Source organism: Lactuca sativa, chromosome 4, assembly GCF_002870075.4.
Source record: "Lactuca sativa cultivar Salinas chromosome 4, Lsat_Salinas_v11, whole genome shotgun sequence".
Taxonomy (NCBI): Eukaryota; Viridiplantae; Streptophyta; class Magnoliopsida; order Asterales; family Asteraceae; genus Lactuca; species Lactuca sativa.
The window spans coordinates 353243235-353263317 of NC_056626.2; the positions used below are offsets into that span (position 1 = coordinate 353243235).

The following is a 20083-nucleotide window of genomic DNA, read 5'->3' on the forward strand; positions in this document are numbered from 1 at the left end:
TGTCGATGATTGAACAATGTCGATGAATGATTGCTTCTCTCATGGATTAGAACATTGGAGCAGCCGACCAGGAGGGGCCACAGTCCAAAACCCACATTGATGGGCCTATAATTCCGAAAATAAAACACATATATCCAACTTCTAGCCCAAAATTCAGGGGGGGGGGGGGGCACAACCCCTCCTGGCCCCATAAAAGGTGTGCCCCTGTCACAGATGGATGGTTAGAGTGAGCGGACCATCCATCCCTTGGAGGATATGTTACGGGCATGCGTTCTAGACTTCGGTGGTAGCTAGGATACCTACCTTCCCTTGGCAGAGTTTTCCTATAATAATAGCTACCACACTAGCATCGACCGTCCTCCCTTCGAGATGTTATATGAGAGGAAGTGCAGAACCCCGATATGTTGGGGTGAGTTTGGGCAGAGAGTCATGGGGAGTAATGAAGTGGTAGTTAAGATGACAGAGAGGATCCACCAGGTCCGGAGTAGACTCCATACAGCCCAAAGTTGGCAAAAGAGCTACGCCAACAGACGCCGATCGGACCTAGAGTTCCAGGTCGGGGATATGGTCCTTCTCAAAGGTTTCACCATGGAAAGGTGTCATCCGCTTCAGAAAATGGAGCAAGCTAGGCCCCAGGTATATAGGACCTTTTAGGGTTATAGCCCGAGTGGGCAAGGTGGCGTATAGGTTGGATCTTCCAGCCGAGCTTTGTCAGATCCACAGCACCATTCATGTCTTCCAGCTGTGGAAGTGCATGGTAGATGACTCTGCAGTGGTGCCTCAAGAAGATATTTAGGTGGATGATAGCCTGAACTACATCAAGCGACCAGTAGCCATCCTCGATAGGAAGATTGGGGATCTGAGGAACAAAAGGGTAGATTTGGTGAAGGTGCAATGGAAGCACCGCAAGGGCTAAGAATGGACAAGGGAGCCGGAGGACGAGATGAGGGAGCACTACCCTGAGCAATTTCCAAACACAGCAGACTTCGAGGACGAAGTCTAAAATAAGTGGGGAAGATTTGTAACGTCCGGTTCCTGGTATGTATTTTAAATAATATATTTTCCCTTTTATATGAGAACTCAACGAGTTGAAGGCCCCAAACTCATCGAGTAGGAAATTATTTTTTGGGGACGGGTTAAGAAACCTACTCGAGGATGTGAAAACCCAAAATTTATTCCATCGTTATAACCCGTTTCCATTAATAGAATATTTTATTTTATAAAAGTTCCGTTAATTTGGGGTCGACAAATCAATAAATGTTTTATTTTATTTTTATTTTATGTTTTTATCGTCGTAATGAAATAAATAAAAACACATGAATTATCTTTTCATTTAGCTGGAAAAAGTTTATTTTTAATTACGACTATTTAACCGGGTAAAACTTTAAAACTCGCTAAACATAAGTATCGGGTAGTTGTATACCGGGTACAACACTCAAGCCCTATATAAGGGAGAGTGGGCACACCTTTGGGCCTTTTTACCACACTAGACACTCTTTCTCTCTCTACTCTCTCTCCTCAAGTCCGATTTCATCCCAAAACCGCAAGTTTCCGCCTCCAAAACGTAAGTTCCCTTACCCTAACTTGTTCTAAACATCATTGCTTGTTGTTATGGCTTGAAAATCATTCAAGAAGGCCTAAGATAAGGAGTTTACGGCCTAAGAGCATCCTTAGGCCGTAAATCCCTAAAAAGATGCCAAAATGCCCAAATTCTCCCCTTTAGGCTTAGAAACTAGTTTTGGATTTAACTTAGAAGTGTTTGAGTCATGAATCAACAAGTTTGAGTGCTTGAAAGAGGGTTTACGGCCCAAGAACCTCCTTAGGCCGTAAACTCCCTCTAAACATGCAAATCAAGCCTCAAAACCTTTCCAAACCACATTTAGGCTTAGATATGACTTAGGGACTTACAATTTCGGACTTGGAACACTTAAATCTTATCATTTGAAGGGTAAACAAGAGTTTATGGCCCAAGAATATGCTTAGACCGTAAACTCCCTTAAACCATGCCAAATGAACCTTTAAACCCCTAAAAAGCCTTATACCCTCACTAGAAATTGTTAGGAATGAGCCAAGGATCTCAAAATTGAAGAATGGAGAGTTTCCAAGAGTTCACGGCCTAAGCAATGGGGGTTACGACCGTAAAATCCCAAGGAGTGGTCTTGGGACCGTAAACTCCAAGGGAGTGCTCTTTTGGATCCTTAAACACCCATATAACCTTGTATATTAACTTGGAATCCCTTCTAGAACCACAAGGGGCTTGAAATCACTCAATTACACTCTTCCCATGAGTTTATGGCTGTAAACTCATAGGGGAGGTGGTCTCCCAGCCGTAAACTCACCCAAGGTGGGTTTGTGAGGAGTAAACTCCATAGTGAGGCCTAAAACTCCTTCCTTGAAACCCATTAGCCTTCTAGCACTCAACCATAGAGCTTTATTCACATTAGGATGTCTATATGTGTTTAATTAGAGTTTAAATCACTAATTACTTGTAAACATATGTCTTCATATGTTACTAGGGTCATAAAGGGTGTATAAGTCTTTACTTGACACCAAACGCTCATCCGTCACTTCCACCCGATCTACTCATTGCAGGTGAGTTCATACCCCTTAATGAACCTTTTTAAATGTTTTTACATGTTTTAGGGGGAAAATACAAGTATAATGATACAAGTTTTATTATCAAATCATATGTGATTCATAACTTACCATCAAAAAGGGATTTTTCTATACTTTTAGCTACTTATCAATAAAACCGTTTTAAATAATTATCAAATGCATTTTAAGGTTAAATTGTTGTTAAACTATTTTCAAAACTATGTTTAAACTACTTTTCTTTTAAAATATATCTACACTAATATATTTATATAAGTAAGACTTGAAGGACTTAGGACCGATAGCTCACCTTATTTCCTGTTCTTGTTTGATGTGGTCTTAGGGTATCTGTTGTCCGTCTGACTATCGTTGGTTTCTTAGTGAAATATCATAAATATTTGTGTTAGATATGAAAGTCTTCATCTTATTCAATAGCTTTGTTATTCAAAGGCATGAAATCATACACTCTAGTTAACTATAATAGGTATAGTTAAGACTACTGCTCGCTACCTTTACTACTACTATATTCACTATAACTGCTATTATTACAAGTTAATGCATGTATAAGAGAACACTCTATGTACTATACTAAAAGTCTACTATACTATAACACAAAAGAATACACTAATCCAGAGTATAACACACTATCCCTCTATAAGGCACTCTACCGCGCTTACACCATGTGACCAGGGCTTCCCGGAAGGAAAGCAACGCTATATGTATAGATCTATACAGGATGGACGCTATTACATCCCGACTGTTACCTACAGTCCGAGCCGACAAGTCCCAGGGGTGGCACTACATCACTACACTACGTATGACCGGGAAGGTCATCGGGTTCTCTATTATCATTCAGTTTGGTTACATGAGGAGTTACTTTATTATTATAACTGAAGGTTTCAATAATAATACTTTTTACACACTCAAAGGGTTTAACATACAAATGTACATTTCTGGAAAATATAGGATTTTCTAGGGATTTCTACTACTCGTAAACATAAATTTAAGTTTTTTACATGTTTGTAAACACTTTTACATAAACAACGACACTAAACTCTTATGAACTCACCAGCTTTATGCTGATACTCGTTTTCAAAATAACTTGTATCCTCAGGTCAAAGATAGACAGGTACTGGTGCAACTTTTGGAGAAGATGGAGCATATACAAGACCCATCTTTTATTTTGTAATACTATTGGTGTCTATTAAACTATACAGAACACGCTTGTAATTAAACTTATTATATAAATGCATTGGTTGTTGTCGCTTGTTTTTACTATTATGCAATTGTTATGATACTGTACATGACGTCCTCCACCCCAGAACATATTCCGCCGTTCTCAGTTTTGGGGTGTGATAGACGAGAAGTTCTGGCAGAGTGAAACCCTAATTTCAGGGTCATGCACCCTATTTAAACACCTTAACCTCCAAAGGTTGGCCTCATTTACAGCCTCTATCAACCGAACCCTATCCACGAAACCCTAATCCACTTTGAGTGTTTTTGTGTCATTTTTGTGTGTTCTTTGTGAAGTCGAACATGTCCATTGTGTGCTTAGATTTCTTATCTCCACTTTTGCTGAGTTTTTTGTCCAAGTAGCTTGGTCCTTTGGAAATGGATGTCCCAAGTGATTTACCTTTCAAATTTGTGGTCTAGAAGGGGTTTCATGGCATAAAGGTGCAAACTTTATGGCCATGGAAGCCCCATGCAAGCTTTAAGGTGTCATTTTGGCCTTTTAAGCCCCAAAAGGCCATGCATAGAGGGAAAGTCTTAGACTTTACGTGTTCATTTGGTGTCTAGGGCCTAGATCTCAGTTTTCATACTTTGGTTTGGAGTATTATGGCTTTTGGACCAAGATCTAAGTCTTAAAGGGCTAGGGTTTGAGCTAAACCCATTAAGAAGGACTATCAACGAGTAAAGTTGGAAACTTTACCCTTAAAGGGGCATTTCTATTATGTAGATGAAGTATGGAGTTTGGATATGAAGGATAGGAGCTTAATCTATTATGTTGGCTCAATAGTCTAAAGAACTTGTTGAGTCCTTAAAGGAAATCGACGAGTTAGGTTGAAATGTCCCGCTTTTGTAAAAGGGAAAACTCGACGAGTTCAAGGATGACTCGACGAGTACAATGGGAAACTCTCGATACCATGGAGAGGAAGAACTCGACGGGTGGGATCGCGAGTTCAGAGTTTTCGGATTTATGGAACTCAACGAGTAGATGGGTCGACTTGGCGAGTCGAGTCAACTTGGAACGTTGACTTTGACCAGATGTTGACTTTGACTAGGGTGTTGACCTTGACTTTGACTTTGACCGAAGTTGACCCTTAAGGGGTTATGAGCATGAAAAGAGGTAACTAAAGGAAATCTTTATGTGTATGAGTTTGAGTGGGCAGATTTCAGAACCGAGGACAGTTCAGCTACTGTACAGCATTTGAGGTGAGTTACCTTCCAGTAGAAGTGGGTCGAAGGCACTAATGTCGGCCCACTAGTAGTTGATTATAGTTGAGATGATTGTCTTTGTGATAATTTTCTGGTATGTCACTATCTGTTATGCTTTACATGCTCGTATGCTATGATATTATGTGATAGTGGTAGGGGTTAGGTTAGACCCCGTAGCCGGTTGAGATAAACCGGAGGGTAGGTCGGGCACCGTGATATGCCTGATAGTATGTTATGTTATGTTATTATCTGGTAGTGGTAGCGGTGAAATAGTCCTCGTAACCGGTTCAAATAGACCGGATGGTAGGTCGAGCACCCAGATATGCTTGACAGGGGTATGTCGGGCACCTCGGTATGCCGAACAAGGGTAGGTTGAGCACCCAGATATGCTCAGCAGGGTAAGTCGGGCACCCAGATATGCCTGGCAGTATGTTTATTATATTGTATGTAGTATTATTGTAACAGCTCAAATTTTTCAAACAAATTTTTCATTTTAAAAAAACATAATTGTTTCCATTTTAAACATGACATAAATAGATTAATTATTCTGTCAAATACAATTATTCAAAACCCCAAGATCATAAGCCAATCTTCAGTGTGTATCGATCATGCCGGCGCCTTCCCACGGTCCTCGCTAGTACCTGAAATACATGCACAACAACTGTAAGCATAAATGCTTAGTGAGTTCCCCAATATACACTTACGCACATACGCCTTTCCAGGCCCTGACCTTCCGGTCCTCATAACATAATCGCCTTCCGGCCCATAACATATTGCCTTCCGGCCCACACATCATACATAGCACACATAACAATTAACTTACCACATATAACATACATATCACATAACATATCCGACCTTTCGGTCACACAGTCAAACCCATTCCGTATACAGTATAGTGAGAAGACTCACCTCGCAAATGCTGAAAGCTAGCAACTCTTGAAATCACTCGTGCACAATCCGACGAGCTACAACCTTCCTATAACATCACATATCTCATTAACACTTATAACTTCTAAGGGTGACTATCCCTAAGAGTCAGACTTAGGTCAACTCTGGTCAGCGGTCAACGGTCAGCTCGACCGGACTCGGCGAGTCCCATGACGACTCGGCGAGTCTAGACGTCTTCCAACTTTCTGAGACTCCTTATCTACTCGTCGAGTACCCTCCTCGACCCGACGAGTTACCCTTGAAAGAATCGCGGGGCCACCCCGACTCCACTCGCCGAGTCTGAAGAACAACTCGGCGAGTCCCAGTAAATCTTCAAGCTACTCGCCGAGTCTGAAGAACAACTCGGCGAGTCCATGCCATGCAGACGAGCAACTGCTTCCTGAATTACGTGTGGTCCCGAGATATACAACCATGGGACTTTCTGGACTTCTAAGCATCTCATTACTGGGGGTATAAACGTTTGGGTAATAACATAATAACCCATCTAATCACTAAATGGGTTTCATAAACCCTAACTTCATAAACACAATAAACAACAGAAGGAAATCCGAAATGTTACCTGGAATATGTCCTTTCTGTGTTTCCAAACCGCAGAACTCGAATCCTTTGCTGTTCCCTTAGCCAAAACCTTTCTTCTCTTTGTCCCACAACCTCTTCAAGCCCTAATATCCTCCAATCTTGCTCTAGATGCCCACAACCGATTAGGGTTCCTCTCAATCGACTAAAAACGAACAATGACGGCACATAAGAGCATTATATACGATCCCAAACCGAACGGTTAGGGTTTCTGCTGAACAGCGTCGACTCGCCGAGTCCGTACTTGGACTCGTCGAGTCCAGTCGCGATCCCGCGACCAAGTCTGCGATCCTACTCGGCGAGTCTAGGCTCCAACTCGCCGAGTCCCCTCTTAAATCACCCAAAAACATAATTTAAACAATACCTGAGATTTCGGGCTGTTACAACTCTCCCCCACTTGGATTAGACTTCGCCCTCGAAGTCTCACTCCGCAAATAGTTCCGGATGCTGCTCCCGCATCTCGCGTTCCGGTTCCCAAGTCATTTCCGATCCCTTACGGTGTTGCCATTGAACCAACACCAAGGGTACCTCCTTGTTCCTCAGAACCTTGATCTTCCGATCCCTGATCGCCACTGGTCTCTCCGCGTAATTCAGGCTCGCATCCACCTGAATGTCCTCCAATGGAACCACTGCCGACTCATCGGCTATGCACTTTCTCAACTGCGACACATGAAAAGTGTCATGGATCTGACCTAACTCCGCTGGTAACTCCAACCGATAGGCTACCCGACCTATCCTTGCAATCACACGAAATGGCCCAATATACCGGGGCCCCAACTTGCCTCTCTTCCTGAACCGAATCACTCCTTTCCAAGGAGAGACCTTCAGGAGAACGAAGTCGCCGACCTGAAATTCCAGCTCGGATCGGCGCCTGTCTGCATAACTCTTCTGTCGGCTCTGGGCAGTCAATAATCTTTGTCTCACTCGCTGAATCTGCTCCGTCGTCTGGAGCACGATTTCCGTGCTGCCCAACACTCTCTGTCCCACCTCTCCCCAGCAAATGGGGGTCCGACACCTCCTACCATACAACAGCTCAAAAGGTGGCATACCAATGCTCGAATGATGGCTGTTGTTGTAGGAGAACTCTGCCAATGATAAATATGCATCCCAACTACCCCCGAAGTCTAACACACACGCTCGTAGCATGTCCTCCAGCGTCTGAATCGTCCGCTCGCTCTGACCGTCTGTCTGGGGATGGTATGCGGTACTAAAATGCAATTTAGTACCCAGCTCCTCATGAAATTTCTTCCAGAACCTGGAAGTGAAGCGCACATCGCGGTCTGACACAATCGAGATCGGCACCCCGTGCCTAGACACCACCTCTTTCACGTATATTTCCGCCAACTTTTCCGCTGAAGAACTCTCACTGATGGCAAGGAAGTGTGCACTCTTCGTCAACCTATCCACAATCACCCAAATTGCATCAACTCCCCTAGCAGTCCTTGGCAACTTGGTGATAAAATCCATAGTGATCTGTTCCCACTTCCACTCGGGAATCTCCAATGGCTGCAACTTGCCATGCGGTCTCTGGTGCTCGGCCTTAACCCTACGGCAGGTCAAGCACCTCTCAACAAACCATGCTACGTCCCTCTTCATACAGGGCCACCAATATTCCTTCCTTAAATCCAAATACATCTTTGTAGCACCGGAATGGATCGAAAATTTCGATTTATGAGCCTCTTCCATCAACGTAATACGCGTACCGCCCACGAACGGTACCCAAATCCGACCCCGAAACGTCATAAGGCCTCGACTATCCTTGACAAACTCTGAGATTAACCCCACAACCCGCTCTTTCCTCCGCATTTCTGGTTACACAGCCTCTGCCTGGGCTCCACGAATAGTGTCCAATACTGGAGTCATCACGGTCAGTCTCAAACATACGTCTCGCAATGGAGTGCTCTCCGCCCTGCGGCTCAATGCATCGGCTACCACATTAGCCTTGCCTGGGTGGTACAGGATCTCGCAATCATAATCCTTGACCACGTCCAACCACCTCCTCTGACGCATATTCAGGTTGGGTTGATCCATCAAATACTTCAGACTCTTATGGTCCGTGTATATCGTACATCGAACCCCATACAAGTAGTGACGCCAAATTTTGAGAGCGAACACTACCGCCCCCAACTCTAAATCGTGCGTGGGATATCTCGTCTCATGAGGCTTCAGCTGCCTCGACGCATAAGCTATCACATGACCCCTCTGCATCAACACTGCACCCAATCCCGAAATCGATGCGTCGCAATATACCACGAAATCCTCCATCCCTTCTGGGAGAGCTAATACCGGGGCTTCGCACAATCTCTGGCGAAGTGTCTCAAAGGAGGTCTGCTGCTCAGGCCCCCATGAGAATGCAACACCCTTCCGGGTCAATCTGGTGAGTGGCACTGCGATCTTGGAGAAATCCTTGATAAATCTCCGATAATACCCTGCCAACCCAAGGAAACTCCTGATCTCCGAGGGTGACTTCGGCACCTCCCAACTCATCACCGCCTCAACTTTGGCCGGATCGACTAATATCCCCTTCTGATTAACCACATGTCCTAGGAACTGGACCTCTCGCAACCAGAAGTCACATTTGGAGAACTTTGCATAAAGCTTCTCCGACCTCAATACCTCAAGGACCTCCCTCAAATGCTCCTCATGCTGCTCTCTAGACCTCGAATACACCAGAATGTCGTCGATAAATACAATCACTGACCGATCCAACATCGGCCTGCATACCCTGTTCATGAGATCCATGAACACAGCCGGGGCATTGGTGAGTCCAAAAGGCATCACCACAAACTCATAATGCCCATATCGCGTCCTAAACGCTGTCTTCTGGACGTCCTCTTCCCGTACCCTCACCTGATGGTATCCTGATCTCAGATCGATCTTGGAAAACCAAGATGCTCCCTGCAACTGATCGAATAAATCATCGATCCTCGGCAACGGGTAACGGTTCTTGACCGTTAGCTTGTTCAACTCCCGGTAATCAATGCACATCCGGTGTGAACCATCCTTCTTCTTGACGAACAGAATAGGGGCTCCCCATGGCGAGCTGCTCGGCCGAATGAATCCCTTTCCCAGCAACTCCTGGAGTTGCGAGGACAACTCTTGCATCTCTGGAGGTGCAAGACGATAGGGCACCTTAGCAATAGGCGCAGCCCCCGGAACCAGATCGATACCAAACTCTACTTGCCTCACAGGAGGTACTCCCGGCAGTTCCTCGGGAAAAACATCTGAAAACTCATGCACCACAGGGACCTCCTTAATTGACTTCGGTCTCTTGGAAACCTCCCGCGTATCCATCACATACGCCACAAAACCCTTACAGCCCTGCTGTAGACACTGCCTTGCCCTAGCGGCCGAACAAAAAGCTGATTCTGAACGAGTACCCTCACCGTACACCGAAAGAACTCCCCCACTATGGTCTCGTATGGTCACCAACTGACGCTCGCAGTCGATGACAGCGCCGAACCGGCTCAACCAATCCATGCCCACGATAACACAGACATCCCCCATCGCAATAGGAATCAGGTCAATCGGGAATTCAACCCCGAAAATCTCTAGTACACATCCCCGAAGAACCTCCGTAGCACGAATCACTTTCTCGTCAGCTATAGAAACCCTCAAAGGTCGACTCAACGTCTCACGACTAACGCCAATCTGCTGACTAAAGGCTATAGACACAAAGGACCTACTCGCACCCGAGTCAAATAACACTAAAGCAGGTACAGAGTTCACAAGGAAAGTACCTACGCGCATAATAACATAAGCATAACATATTGACATTAAAATAATTACACGAATTACAACATACCTGCCACAACATCGGGCGCAGCGCGGACCTCCTCCGCAGTCAGCTGAAAGGCTCTCCCGCGAGCCCTCGGGGCCTCGACCTTCACTGGTCGAGTCTCAGTAGTCCTGGCAACAGGTGCAGATCCCTGACGAAGCTGCGGACACTCGGCCCTTCGATGGCCGGTCTGGTTGCAATGGAAGCAAACCATAAACCCCTTGGGGCACTCCCTAGCAATGTGCCCCTCCTTGCCGCACTTGTAGCAGGCACCGGCTCGACATGCCCCATCGTGACCCTTGCCGCACTTTACGCAAGTGCGGTTCTTCGAACCTCCCGTCTTCGAATCGGCGGACTTGATCCGCTTGGCTGCCGGCTGAGACTGAGCCGGCCGCCGGTCTGCCTGCTGAGACTCGGCCTCCTCCCTGGCCTGAGTCTCTAACTCGATCTCACGCTTCCTGGCATTCGCCTGAAGCTCAGTAAAAGTATGGTAAGTGGAGTTTGACACAAACTCCCGGATCTCCCTCCTCAGAACACCCAAGTACCGGCTCATCCGAGCCTGCTCTGTGGCCACCAGCTCGGGGCAAAACATTGCCCTTTCATGGAACTTCCGCGTGATCGCCGCCACCGAATCAGTACCCTGCTTGAGGGTTAAAAACTCCTGAACCAATCGTTCCCGCTCCACCGGGGGAACGTACTCCTCCCTGAACATGGTAGTGAATCCCTCCCATGTCACTGCCGCAGTCTCTGCCAAAGTGAAGTTCGCCGTCACGAACTTCCACCAGTCCTTTGCTCCCAGACGGAGCTGGTTCAAGGCGAACCGTACCCTCAGGTGCTCCGGGCATGAGCAAGTGTAGAAGCACCCCTCTATATCTGCGATCCACCTCATCGCAGCAATCGGATCCTGCGTCCCATCGAACTCTGGTGGCTTCGTGTTGCTGAACTCTCGGAACAGCAATGAATCACCCCCCTGTGGCCTAGCAGCGGCCACAGCTGCGGTAGCTGCAGCGGTTGCAGCCTCAGTCAATGCGGCGTACCGCTCGTCGAACGTCTCCATCAGGGTGGTCTTGATAGACCCAAACATCTCCGGGATCTCAGCCCGGATCGCCGCCGCCACTTCCTCGTGGATCATCTGACGAATATCCTCGTCACTCACACCGCTCGTACTTGCTCCGTGACGCGGTCTAACCATGATATCTCTGAAATACAACATAAAACTATCAGAGATTCTACCGAGTATAATCGTACTCGATACACAGCCCTACTCAGCCCCAGATATCCAGGGATTCTTACTTGGGCCTCCCACTGACCCGGTGTCCTCGGTAGTACGGGCCCAATACTACCGACCACACCGCATCAATGTTCATCCCAAGACTTCCTCCCCAAACTCCAGAGAGTGAGTACTCTACTTCTGATACGCTCTATCTACCCGCATACTAGCAAAGCATCTCATATAGGCAACTTCCCTAGACTAAGGCATCACAAATCAGGCCACCCTAGTCCTATCATGAATACCTAGTCTTCTAGCATGCATAACAATTCACATCATATAATATTGTAAGGTATTTTGGGGATCTTTACCGTTCGGGCGCTGACTGATCGTACACACTGCTTCTGTCTTGCTTACCACAAAACCATTTACAAAAGTTTATGCCTTTATTTGAAAAGTTTCCTCAAATCCTCGGTTTGAGTTCAGTTACCCCCGAAGGTGCACCCGAATCCCTCAAACCAAGGCTCTGATACCAATTGTAACAGCTCAAATTTTTCAAACAAATTTTTCATTTTAAAAAAACATAATTGTTTCCATTTTAAACATGACATAAATAGATTAATTATTCTGTCAAATACAATTATTCAAAACCCCAAGATCATAAGCCAATCTTCAGTGTGTATCGATCATGCCGGCGCCTTCCCACGGTCCTCGCTAGTACCTGAAATACATGCACAACAACTGTAAGCATAAATGCTTAGTGAGTTCCCCAATATACACTTACGCACATACGCCTTTCCAGGCCCTGACCTTCCGGTCCTCATAACATAATCGCCTTCCGGCCCATAACATATTGCCTTCCGGCCCACACATCATACATAGCACACATAACAATTAACTTACCACATATAACATACATATCACATAACATATCCGACCTTTCGGTCACACAGTCAAACCCATTCCGTATACAGTATAGTGAGAAGACTCACCTCGCAAATGCTGAAAGCTAGCAACTCTTGAAATCACTCGTGCACAATCCGACGAGCTACAACCTTCCTATAACATCACATATCTCATTAACACTTATAACTTCTAAGGGTGACTATCCCTAAGAGTCAGACTTAGGTCAACTCTGGTCAGCGGTCAACGGTCAGCTCGACCGGACTCGGCGAGTCCCATGACGACTCGGCGAGTCTAGACGTCTTCCAACTTTCTGAGACTCCTTATCTACTCGTCGAGTACCCTCCTCGACCCGACGAGTTACCCTTGAAAGAATCGCGGGGCCACCCCGACTCCACTCGCCGAGTCTGAAGAACAACTCGGCGAGTCCCAGTAAATCTTCAAGCTACTCGCCGAGTCTGAAGAACAACTCGGCGAGTCCATGCCATGCAGACGAGCAACTGCTTCCTGAATTACGTGTGGTCCCGAGATATACAACCATGGGACTTTCTGGACTTCTAAGCATCTCATTACTGGGGGTATAAACGTTTGGGTAATAACATAATAACCCATCTAATCACTAAATGGGTTTCATAAACCCTAACTTCATAAACACAATAAACAACAGAAGGAAATCCGAAATGTTACCTGGAATATGTCCTTTCTGTGTTTCCAAACCGCAGAACTCGAATCCTTTGCTGTTCCCTTAGCCAAAACCTTTCTTCTCTTTGTCCCACAACCTCTTCAAGCCCTAATATCCTCCAATCTTGCTCTAGATGCCCACAACCGATTAGGGTTCCTCTCAATCGACTAAAAACGAACAATGACGGCACATAAGAGCATTATATACGATCCCAAACCGAACGGTTAGGGTTTCTGCTGAACAGCGTCGACTCGCCGAGTCCGTACTTGGACTCGTCGAGTCCAGTCGCGATCCCGCGACCAAGTCTGCGATCCTACTCGGCGAGTCTAGGCTCCAACTCGCCGAGTCCCCTCTTAAATCACCCAAAAACATAATTTAAACAATACCTGAGATTTCGGGCTGTTACAATTATGGGGGAACTTACTAAGCTTTGTGCTTATGGGTTTTAGTTTTGGTTTTAGGTACTTCCTCTTCGAAGGGAAAGGAGCCAACATGACTGCAGCGCATCACACCAGGATTTCCGCAGATGAGATCTATGGGATTCATACTTTGATATTATTTTGTCATGACATGTTTTGACTATGGATACGTTGGTTTTGATATGAGATAGTATTATCATGTTTTTAGACAAATGGTTTTCTAATTATTAAATAAAAATAAAAATTTTGGTCGTAAATTTCAGGATGTTACAGTTTTTATCTCCAAGAAACTCTCAAAACTAGGGAAACGTTTTGCTTTTTTCAGGTTCATTAGGGTTAAATATGTGGATGCTCTCACCCGCAATATTTGTGACATTTAGTTGGGCTCTTATAAGTTGTTTGCTTCTTCAGTAATTCACCCATGATCCTATTATTCTCGCCCATATTTTAAGGATTCGTCTTGCTCTCAATTTAATCAACATGAAAGCAAAGGAAATAATCATACAAATTATGCTAGTATTGTCGTGCCCAAGGTTAAGTATGTGGTTACCAAAGTTTCTGATGAGGTCATGCAATTAAAATCTGGTGATTTTAGTCTTGATCATAAATTTTCAAATATGGTGGTTCTAGGAAAACTTAAAGAATTTTCCATGTTGCTTGTCTTGGAGAATATGTGTAAAGCTCAAGGTTTCCCTGATGTTGACTGTAAATTTGTGGGAGGTATGTCGTTAATGCTGGAATTTCCTTCACAACAAATATGTTATAATTTTCGCAGCAATGAAGTGGCATGTGGTTGGTTTCATCAATTTCTTGATTGTTCCCGTGATTTTGTTCCTAAGGAACGATTACTTTTGCTTGACATTGAAGGAATGCCTCTTTGTGTATGGTCTAAGTCGAATTTTTCAAAAGTAGCATCAAAGTGAGGTATCATTCGTCATATAGATGAAACATTGGGACTTAATTTGTCTAGTCTAAGGATTTTGGTGGAGACTCAAAATATGGGAATTATTTCAGAAGAGATGCCAATTATGGTGGATGATTCAGTTTTTACTATGCGAGCCAAAGAAGTCATGGGATGGTCTCCATCTTTTAACGAGTTTGTTTCTATTAATGAGGAGGATAACAATCGTTTTGAACACCCAAATTTGAATTTTGAAGAGGATGATCGTATTAGTATTACCTCATATAAAGTTTTTTTTTTATGAGTTTCCCTCTACTTAGGCTTTGGTTCTTGAGAAGGGTTTACCTGATCATAATCCTATTATTCTTTTCGATTAATATGTGGATTATGGTCCTTTTCCCTTTCGTTTTTTTCATTCGTGGTTGGAGATTGATGGTATTGATAAGGTTGTTAAAGATTCTTGGGATATTCCAGTGGTGGGTGAGAGTAATGAAATGGTTATTTTTAAGAAGAAACTTCAGTTCCTTAAAAATAATTTTAAACAATGGAAGTCAATCCGGAGACACTCAAATGAATAAAGTTGCTTCTTGGAAACCTTTGATTGACAGATTTATCAACAAACTTTCTACTTGGAAGGCTAAGCTTCTTTCTATTTTTGGTCGTCTGACTTTGATTAAAGTTGTTATGGGTAGTATTGCTATTTAGAAGATAATTGTCGTAACTAGGTGGGTAACGGGTTAAAAACTCGATTTTGGCTTGACACTTGGATTGGAATGGGGTCTCTTAAGGATCAATTTCCCAAAATTTTCGTGCTTGATCCTTCTCCAAGAGCGTTGATTGCTTATCGGAAGTCATCGGGTAAGTTATTGGATGTGTTTGGTAGATTGCCTAGATTGGGAGTCCCTAATACTCAATGGATTGAGTTATGTTCTATGTTGCACAATTATGTGTTTTCGGAGGCCCCTAATCGTATTGTGTGGGATCTAGACGTGAATGGAGTTTTCTCGGTTTCTTCTTCTAGAAAACTTTTTGATTCCTTCTTGTTGACCGGTTCTAATATCGTCACTAGATGGAATAATCTTATCCCCATAAAGGTTAATATTCTTATTTGGAGAATTGAGAGGGATAGAATCCCTACCCGATTAAACCTTAGAGATACAGGAATCGATCTTCATTCTTTGTTGTGTCCTATTTGTTCTCAAGTTGGTGAATCCAGTGAGCATTTGTTTGCTTCTTGTTGTCTTCTAATGACGATGAGGAGAAAGATTGCTATATGGTGGAATGTGATTATTCCATGTGATTTTTCGGTTTCTTTTATTCTGAATTGGGCTGATTCTTTATCTTTTGACAAGAAAAACAAGACCAGATTTGAAAGGGTTATAGCTACCACGTTTTGGGTTTTATGAGATTTTCGAAATAAACTATTATTTCGAGCGGTTAACCCTAGAAAAGATGAGATTTTTTATGATATATATGTTATTTTTCCTATTTCTGGATTTCTAATAGATATAGAAAAGCTAATTTTTCTTGGGATCATTGGTTGATTTCTCCCAAAATGGCTTGAACTTTTTGTATATTGGTCTAGCTTCTTCCTAGTTTGTTTTTAATTCCAATGTCGTTCTAAAAAAATCAACATAATTTAGGGAAAAACCTATGATCTGCGACAAAACTCAATTATAAACCAAGAACTTGATAAAATTTGGATGAAATCTTCATAATTATTAGTTCTGCATTATGAAAGTATGAGGTCGAAAACGTGGAGGATCAAAGATTCATTATCCGACGTTGGTGTTTGTTGTTGAAAAGGGGGAGGATTGGAGGTGGATTCTCCTACAACAAAACCCAATCCTATATGACACCTTACATGGCCAAATTTAAAAATGAACATTTTAAACCCAACAAATCCACTTTAAGCCCCTAGAAAGCAAGAAAATAAGATGAATGACTATTTAAAACAATTCGAAAAACTTACTTACGTAACATTGACAATTTGACATTAACCCATAAATAAAAGATAATAGTTGAGTTGGTGAAACTACATTTATGCTTTTACATATTTTACCTTAATCTTAAACTTGAGTGAAAGTTGAGATTTTTTTTTTTTTTTTTTTGTAAACAATATATAACAATTTATCACCACAAATAATTTTTTATTGGTTAAATCAATAAAAGATAATTACTTATTTGCTAAATCAATAATATGGTCATTAAGATTATCTTTTTACATATTTTAACCTAATTTTATAAACCGGAATAACATTTTTCCAAATAGTCAGAATAAGAAGTATAACTATTTAATCACTAATAAGTCGATAAACCGATGGAACTATATTGGATTTTCTTATATTTTAAGCATATATAGAAAAACCATTATATTTGAGCCATTTCGATAGTGAAGGTCATCCAAATTTTATAATTTTTTCTTTATCTTGATTACTTCAACCTTATAACATCTTAAGTAATCATAATTAAAATATTTGACAAAACAAAAAGTACAATACCAAAAAGACAATAACTCTACAATCTCAAAATTACATCCTCCACTAATTCAAGATATACTAATTAAGCTTTCACATAACTTAAAAGTAATACATTAAAAATGTACATTTATATATGTTGAGAGATTAACAAAGACGTGATAAAATCTCATATTAAAAAGATGTTAAAATCAAACTAATCGTATTCTTCTTCATTTCTAAGCCATTTTGTAGCCACCCATTTTTGGCCTTTAACCACAGCACAACTCCCATGTAGCGATGTCTGCATCCATTCATATTTAACAAATTTCAAAAAAAAAATACCAAAATATAAATAAATATAATTTATCCAATTTTTTAGTATATAAAAAAAATGAACTCACCGGATCAATAGTACCATTTGGGTATAAAGAATAAAATAAAAGCCCATCACCCTTTCGTGGTTTTACTTTTAACCCGATACATTTTCTGAAATCATAATTTGTATCCGCGTTTTCACCATTCTGTGTATTATTATTAGATTATTATTATTATTAGATCAAAATAATCAATAATTATTTAACAAATTTTCAAAATACAGAAGAACACAACTTACTTCAAATGGAAACATGGTTTCTCCACCTTCTTCCACATCAGATAAATACAGCAAGAAAGAAGCAATCTATACACAAGAAAAACATTATAATTAGAATTCCAAAAAGTAATTTAACAATACCATTATACCATTATTAAGTCACTTACCCGTTGACTCTTTTGTGGGCCATACTCAGTGGGGTTGAAAGCATCATAATGTGAATTATACCTCTGTCCGATTTCATATCTTAGAACATTGAATGACTGAAAAATGAAACAAATTTTTGTATCAATTTGATATGAAATTTTCTAAATTGTAATGAGTAATGAGTAATGAGTACCTCTCCATGACTTCTTGGAATCATTGTAGCCTTTTCGAGTTTCTTCTCAATGAGATCCAAGATCCCTGTTTTATCTTCAGATGAACTTATGAACATGCCAGAACTGGTTTTGAAAAAAGATTAGAAAGATAATTCTGTAAGAAAACCAAGAGATTTCTTATTGTTCTTGACTTTTATCAGTTTATGCATACCTTGTTCTAATTCCTTTTGTGTTTTCAGCTGTTTCTCCTTTGCGTAAAGCCAATGTTGAAGGAGCGAGTTTTACTTTAGCCATTTTGATTATGCTTTCACATTGTTTTGGGGTTGCGAAATCGGGAAAGTATAGTGCTCGAGGTTTCCAGCTTAAAATCTAACAATAATATGAATCATACTATCAAAATTGCACAGAAATGTCAAATGTCCCGATTTGACGACTTTTATCATGGCAGATATTTGGAATAGCTTCAATTAAGCTAAAGTTTGAACAATGAAACAAGAGAAAAGCACCTGAAAAGGAATAGTGGTGAAGAAATCATCACCCGAATCGCCTTGAGGCAACGGATCGTATCCTTTTTCACTAAGGATCCTAGGTTTAGGGTGTAAACTAGATTCAGTTTCAACCTGTCAGTCAATGGTTTACTTTACAATTAGCATAATTACAGATAAAATGAATCCGATTACAGCTTCGGAAATGTAAAATTAGGGGAGACAAAAGAGGAACCTGTTGTGAGAATAGAGAAGATCCGAAGAATCCCAAGAAGAAGAAGAAGATGCATAAGAGAAATACGGCGGGTAAACCGAGACTACCGAGACTAGAACACCCACCGATTAATCCACCTCCACCGCCTATTTTGCCTCTGGTTTTCATCTTTCCCGGTGGCGATCGGATCGGTTTCTGGTGAAGTAAACTCGAAAGTGTACAGTGATTGCTATGATTGATGATCAATAATCACGGGAAGGTGCAATCAAATCAAATGTAGCTGGAAGAATTGACTTGGTAAGCGGCGGGAATTCTTGCTATATTTGGAGAAATGATGTTGAAACGAATTGAAATTTGGGCAGACATGGACCGTGGATACTGCGATTAGCGAAGAAATTGGGATGGAGGTACAGTCGGATCAAATGAGAACCCGACCCTAATCATAAATATCCGAATTCCCAATTAAACTTATATGTATATATATATTTTTATGTCTTTTCTAATAAATAAAAATGTTTTTGCTATTTATTATTTTTCAAGATTTTTACCTATAATAACCCATGTTATTATGTAAAAATTTAAAGTATTTAAATTTCATATATCATCATGTGTTATTTTCATTTTTTTGTTAATAAAAAATTAATCAATTCCACTAATTAACACATCTATTATATATGATTATATATATAAAATATTTATTATATTAAATGTGTATGTCAACACTATAATTAATGAAATATTTATTATTTAAGAAAAATATATTTTTCTCCATAAAATAAATATAATAACAAATAGTTTGTTTTTTCTACCATTAAAAACATTTATTATGGTTTTTTGTTACATAATTAAAATAATGAAATGTTATAAAACAATATTGTCAAAATTGAGATATAATAAAATATCTTTTGTTAAACTTTGAAATGAAATAGATATTAAAAGTATTTAATATTTACAACTTGATATAATTTTTTTTTATAAACCAGTGTAGAATATGGGTCTCACCCTAATGCCCAAGAAAACCAAATAAAATGATTATTGTACGTTTCAAACTTATCTTGTTTACCAATTGCGTAAGAATTTTGATTTCTTGAAATATGTAACCAAAAGCTACGAGAACATAGGTCACCGGCACCTTTGGGGTGTGCGGATGATGCGGTCGTATTAGGCTTACGATTTTAGAAGGTCTTCGAATTTTGGGATACATGTATGTACACATATGATGTTGGTATTTTTATAAAATACATTTTTATGTGTTATCATTATAGAAAATCGGTTGTGTATGATACTTATATACACAATATCATATTTGTTTGCGATCTTGAAGTAATGAAAAAATCAAAGAAAATAAAAAAATCAAACATTAATCATAAATTCTAAAATTTATCACAAATTTAAGGAAAATATCTATAACTAAAGAAAAATACAAATTTGTTCTAATATAAGTTCTAGTAAACGTTTTCATATTTTATAAAAGACATTTTATCCAAAAAATCTAATACAAAAAAATCAAAATCTAATCATAAATTATATAAATTACTTTTCCCCAACAAGTCTCATTTTAAAAT

General features: G+C 41.1%; 1 protein-coding gene across 1 annotated transcript; it reads right to left on the bottom strand.

Annotated features, from left to right (window-relative positions):
* Positions 1 to 16992: 16992 nt before the first annotated feature.
* Positions 16993 to 18945, bottom strand: LOC111918416 (probable prolyl 4-hydroxylase 9). The gene is made up of 8 exons (XM_023914092.3): positions 18540 to 18945; positions 18326 to 18439; positions 18031 to 18188; positions 17840 to 17942; positions 17667 to 17762; positions 17521 to 17586; positions 17309 to 17428; positions 16993 to 17208 (listed from the first exon to the last, which is right to left on the bottom strand). Exons 1-8 carry the CDS (start codon positions 18684 to 18686, stop codon positions 17122 to 17124), a joined length of 891 nt encoding a protein of 296 aa, XP_023769860.1. The 5' UTR covers positions 18687 to 18945; the 3' UTR covers positions 16993 to 17121.
* Between the last annotated feature and the right edge of the window lie 1138 nt (positions 18946 to 20083).

Excerpts from the sequence above, each read along its gene's own strand:
- LOC111918416 (XM_023914092.3), bottom strand. The coding sequence starts at position 18,686 with ATGAAAACCAGAGGCAAAATAGGCGGTGGAGGTGGATTAATCGGTGGG. Across the intron at positions 17,587-17,666 it reads GCCCACAAAAGAGTCAACGG|ATTGCTTCTTTCTTGCTGTA; the intron begins GTAAGTGACTTA and ends TCTTGTGTATAG. Across the intron at positions 17,429-17,520 it reads AAACCATGTTTCCATTTGAA|AATGGTGAAAACGCGGATAC; the intron begins GTAAGTTGTGTT and ends AATAATACACAG.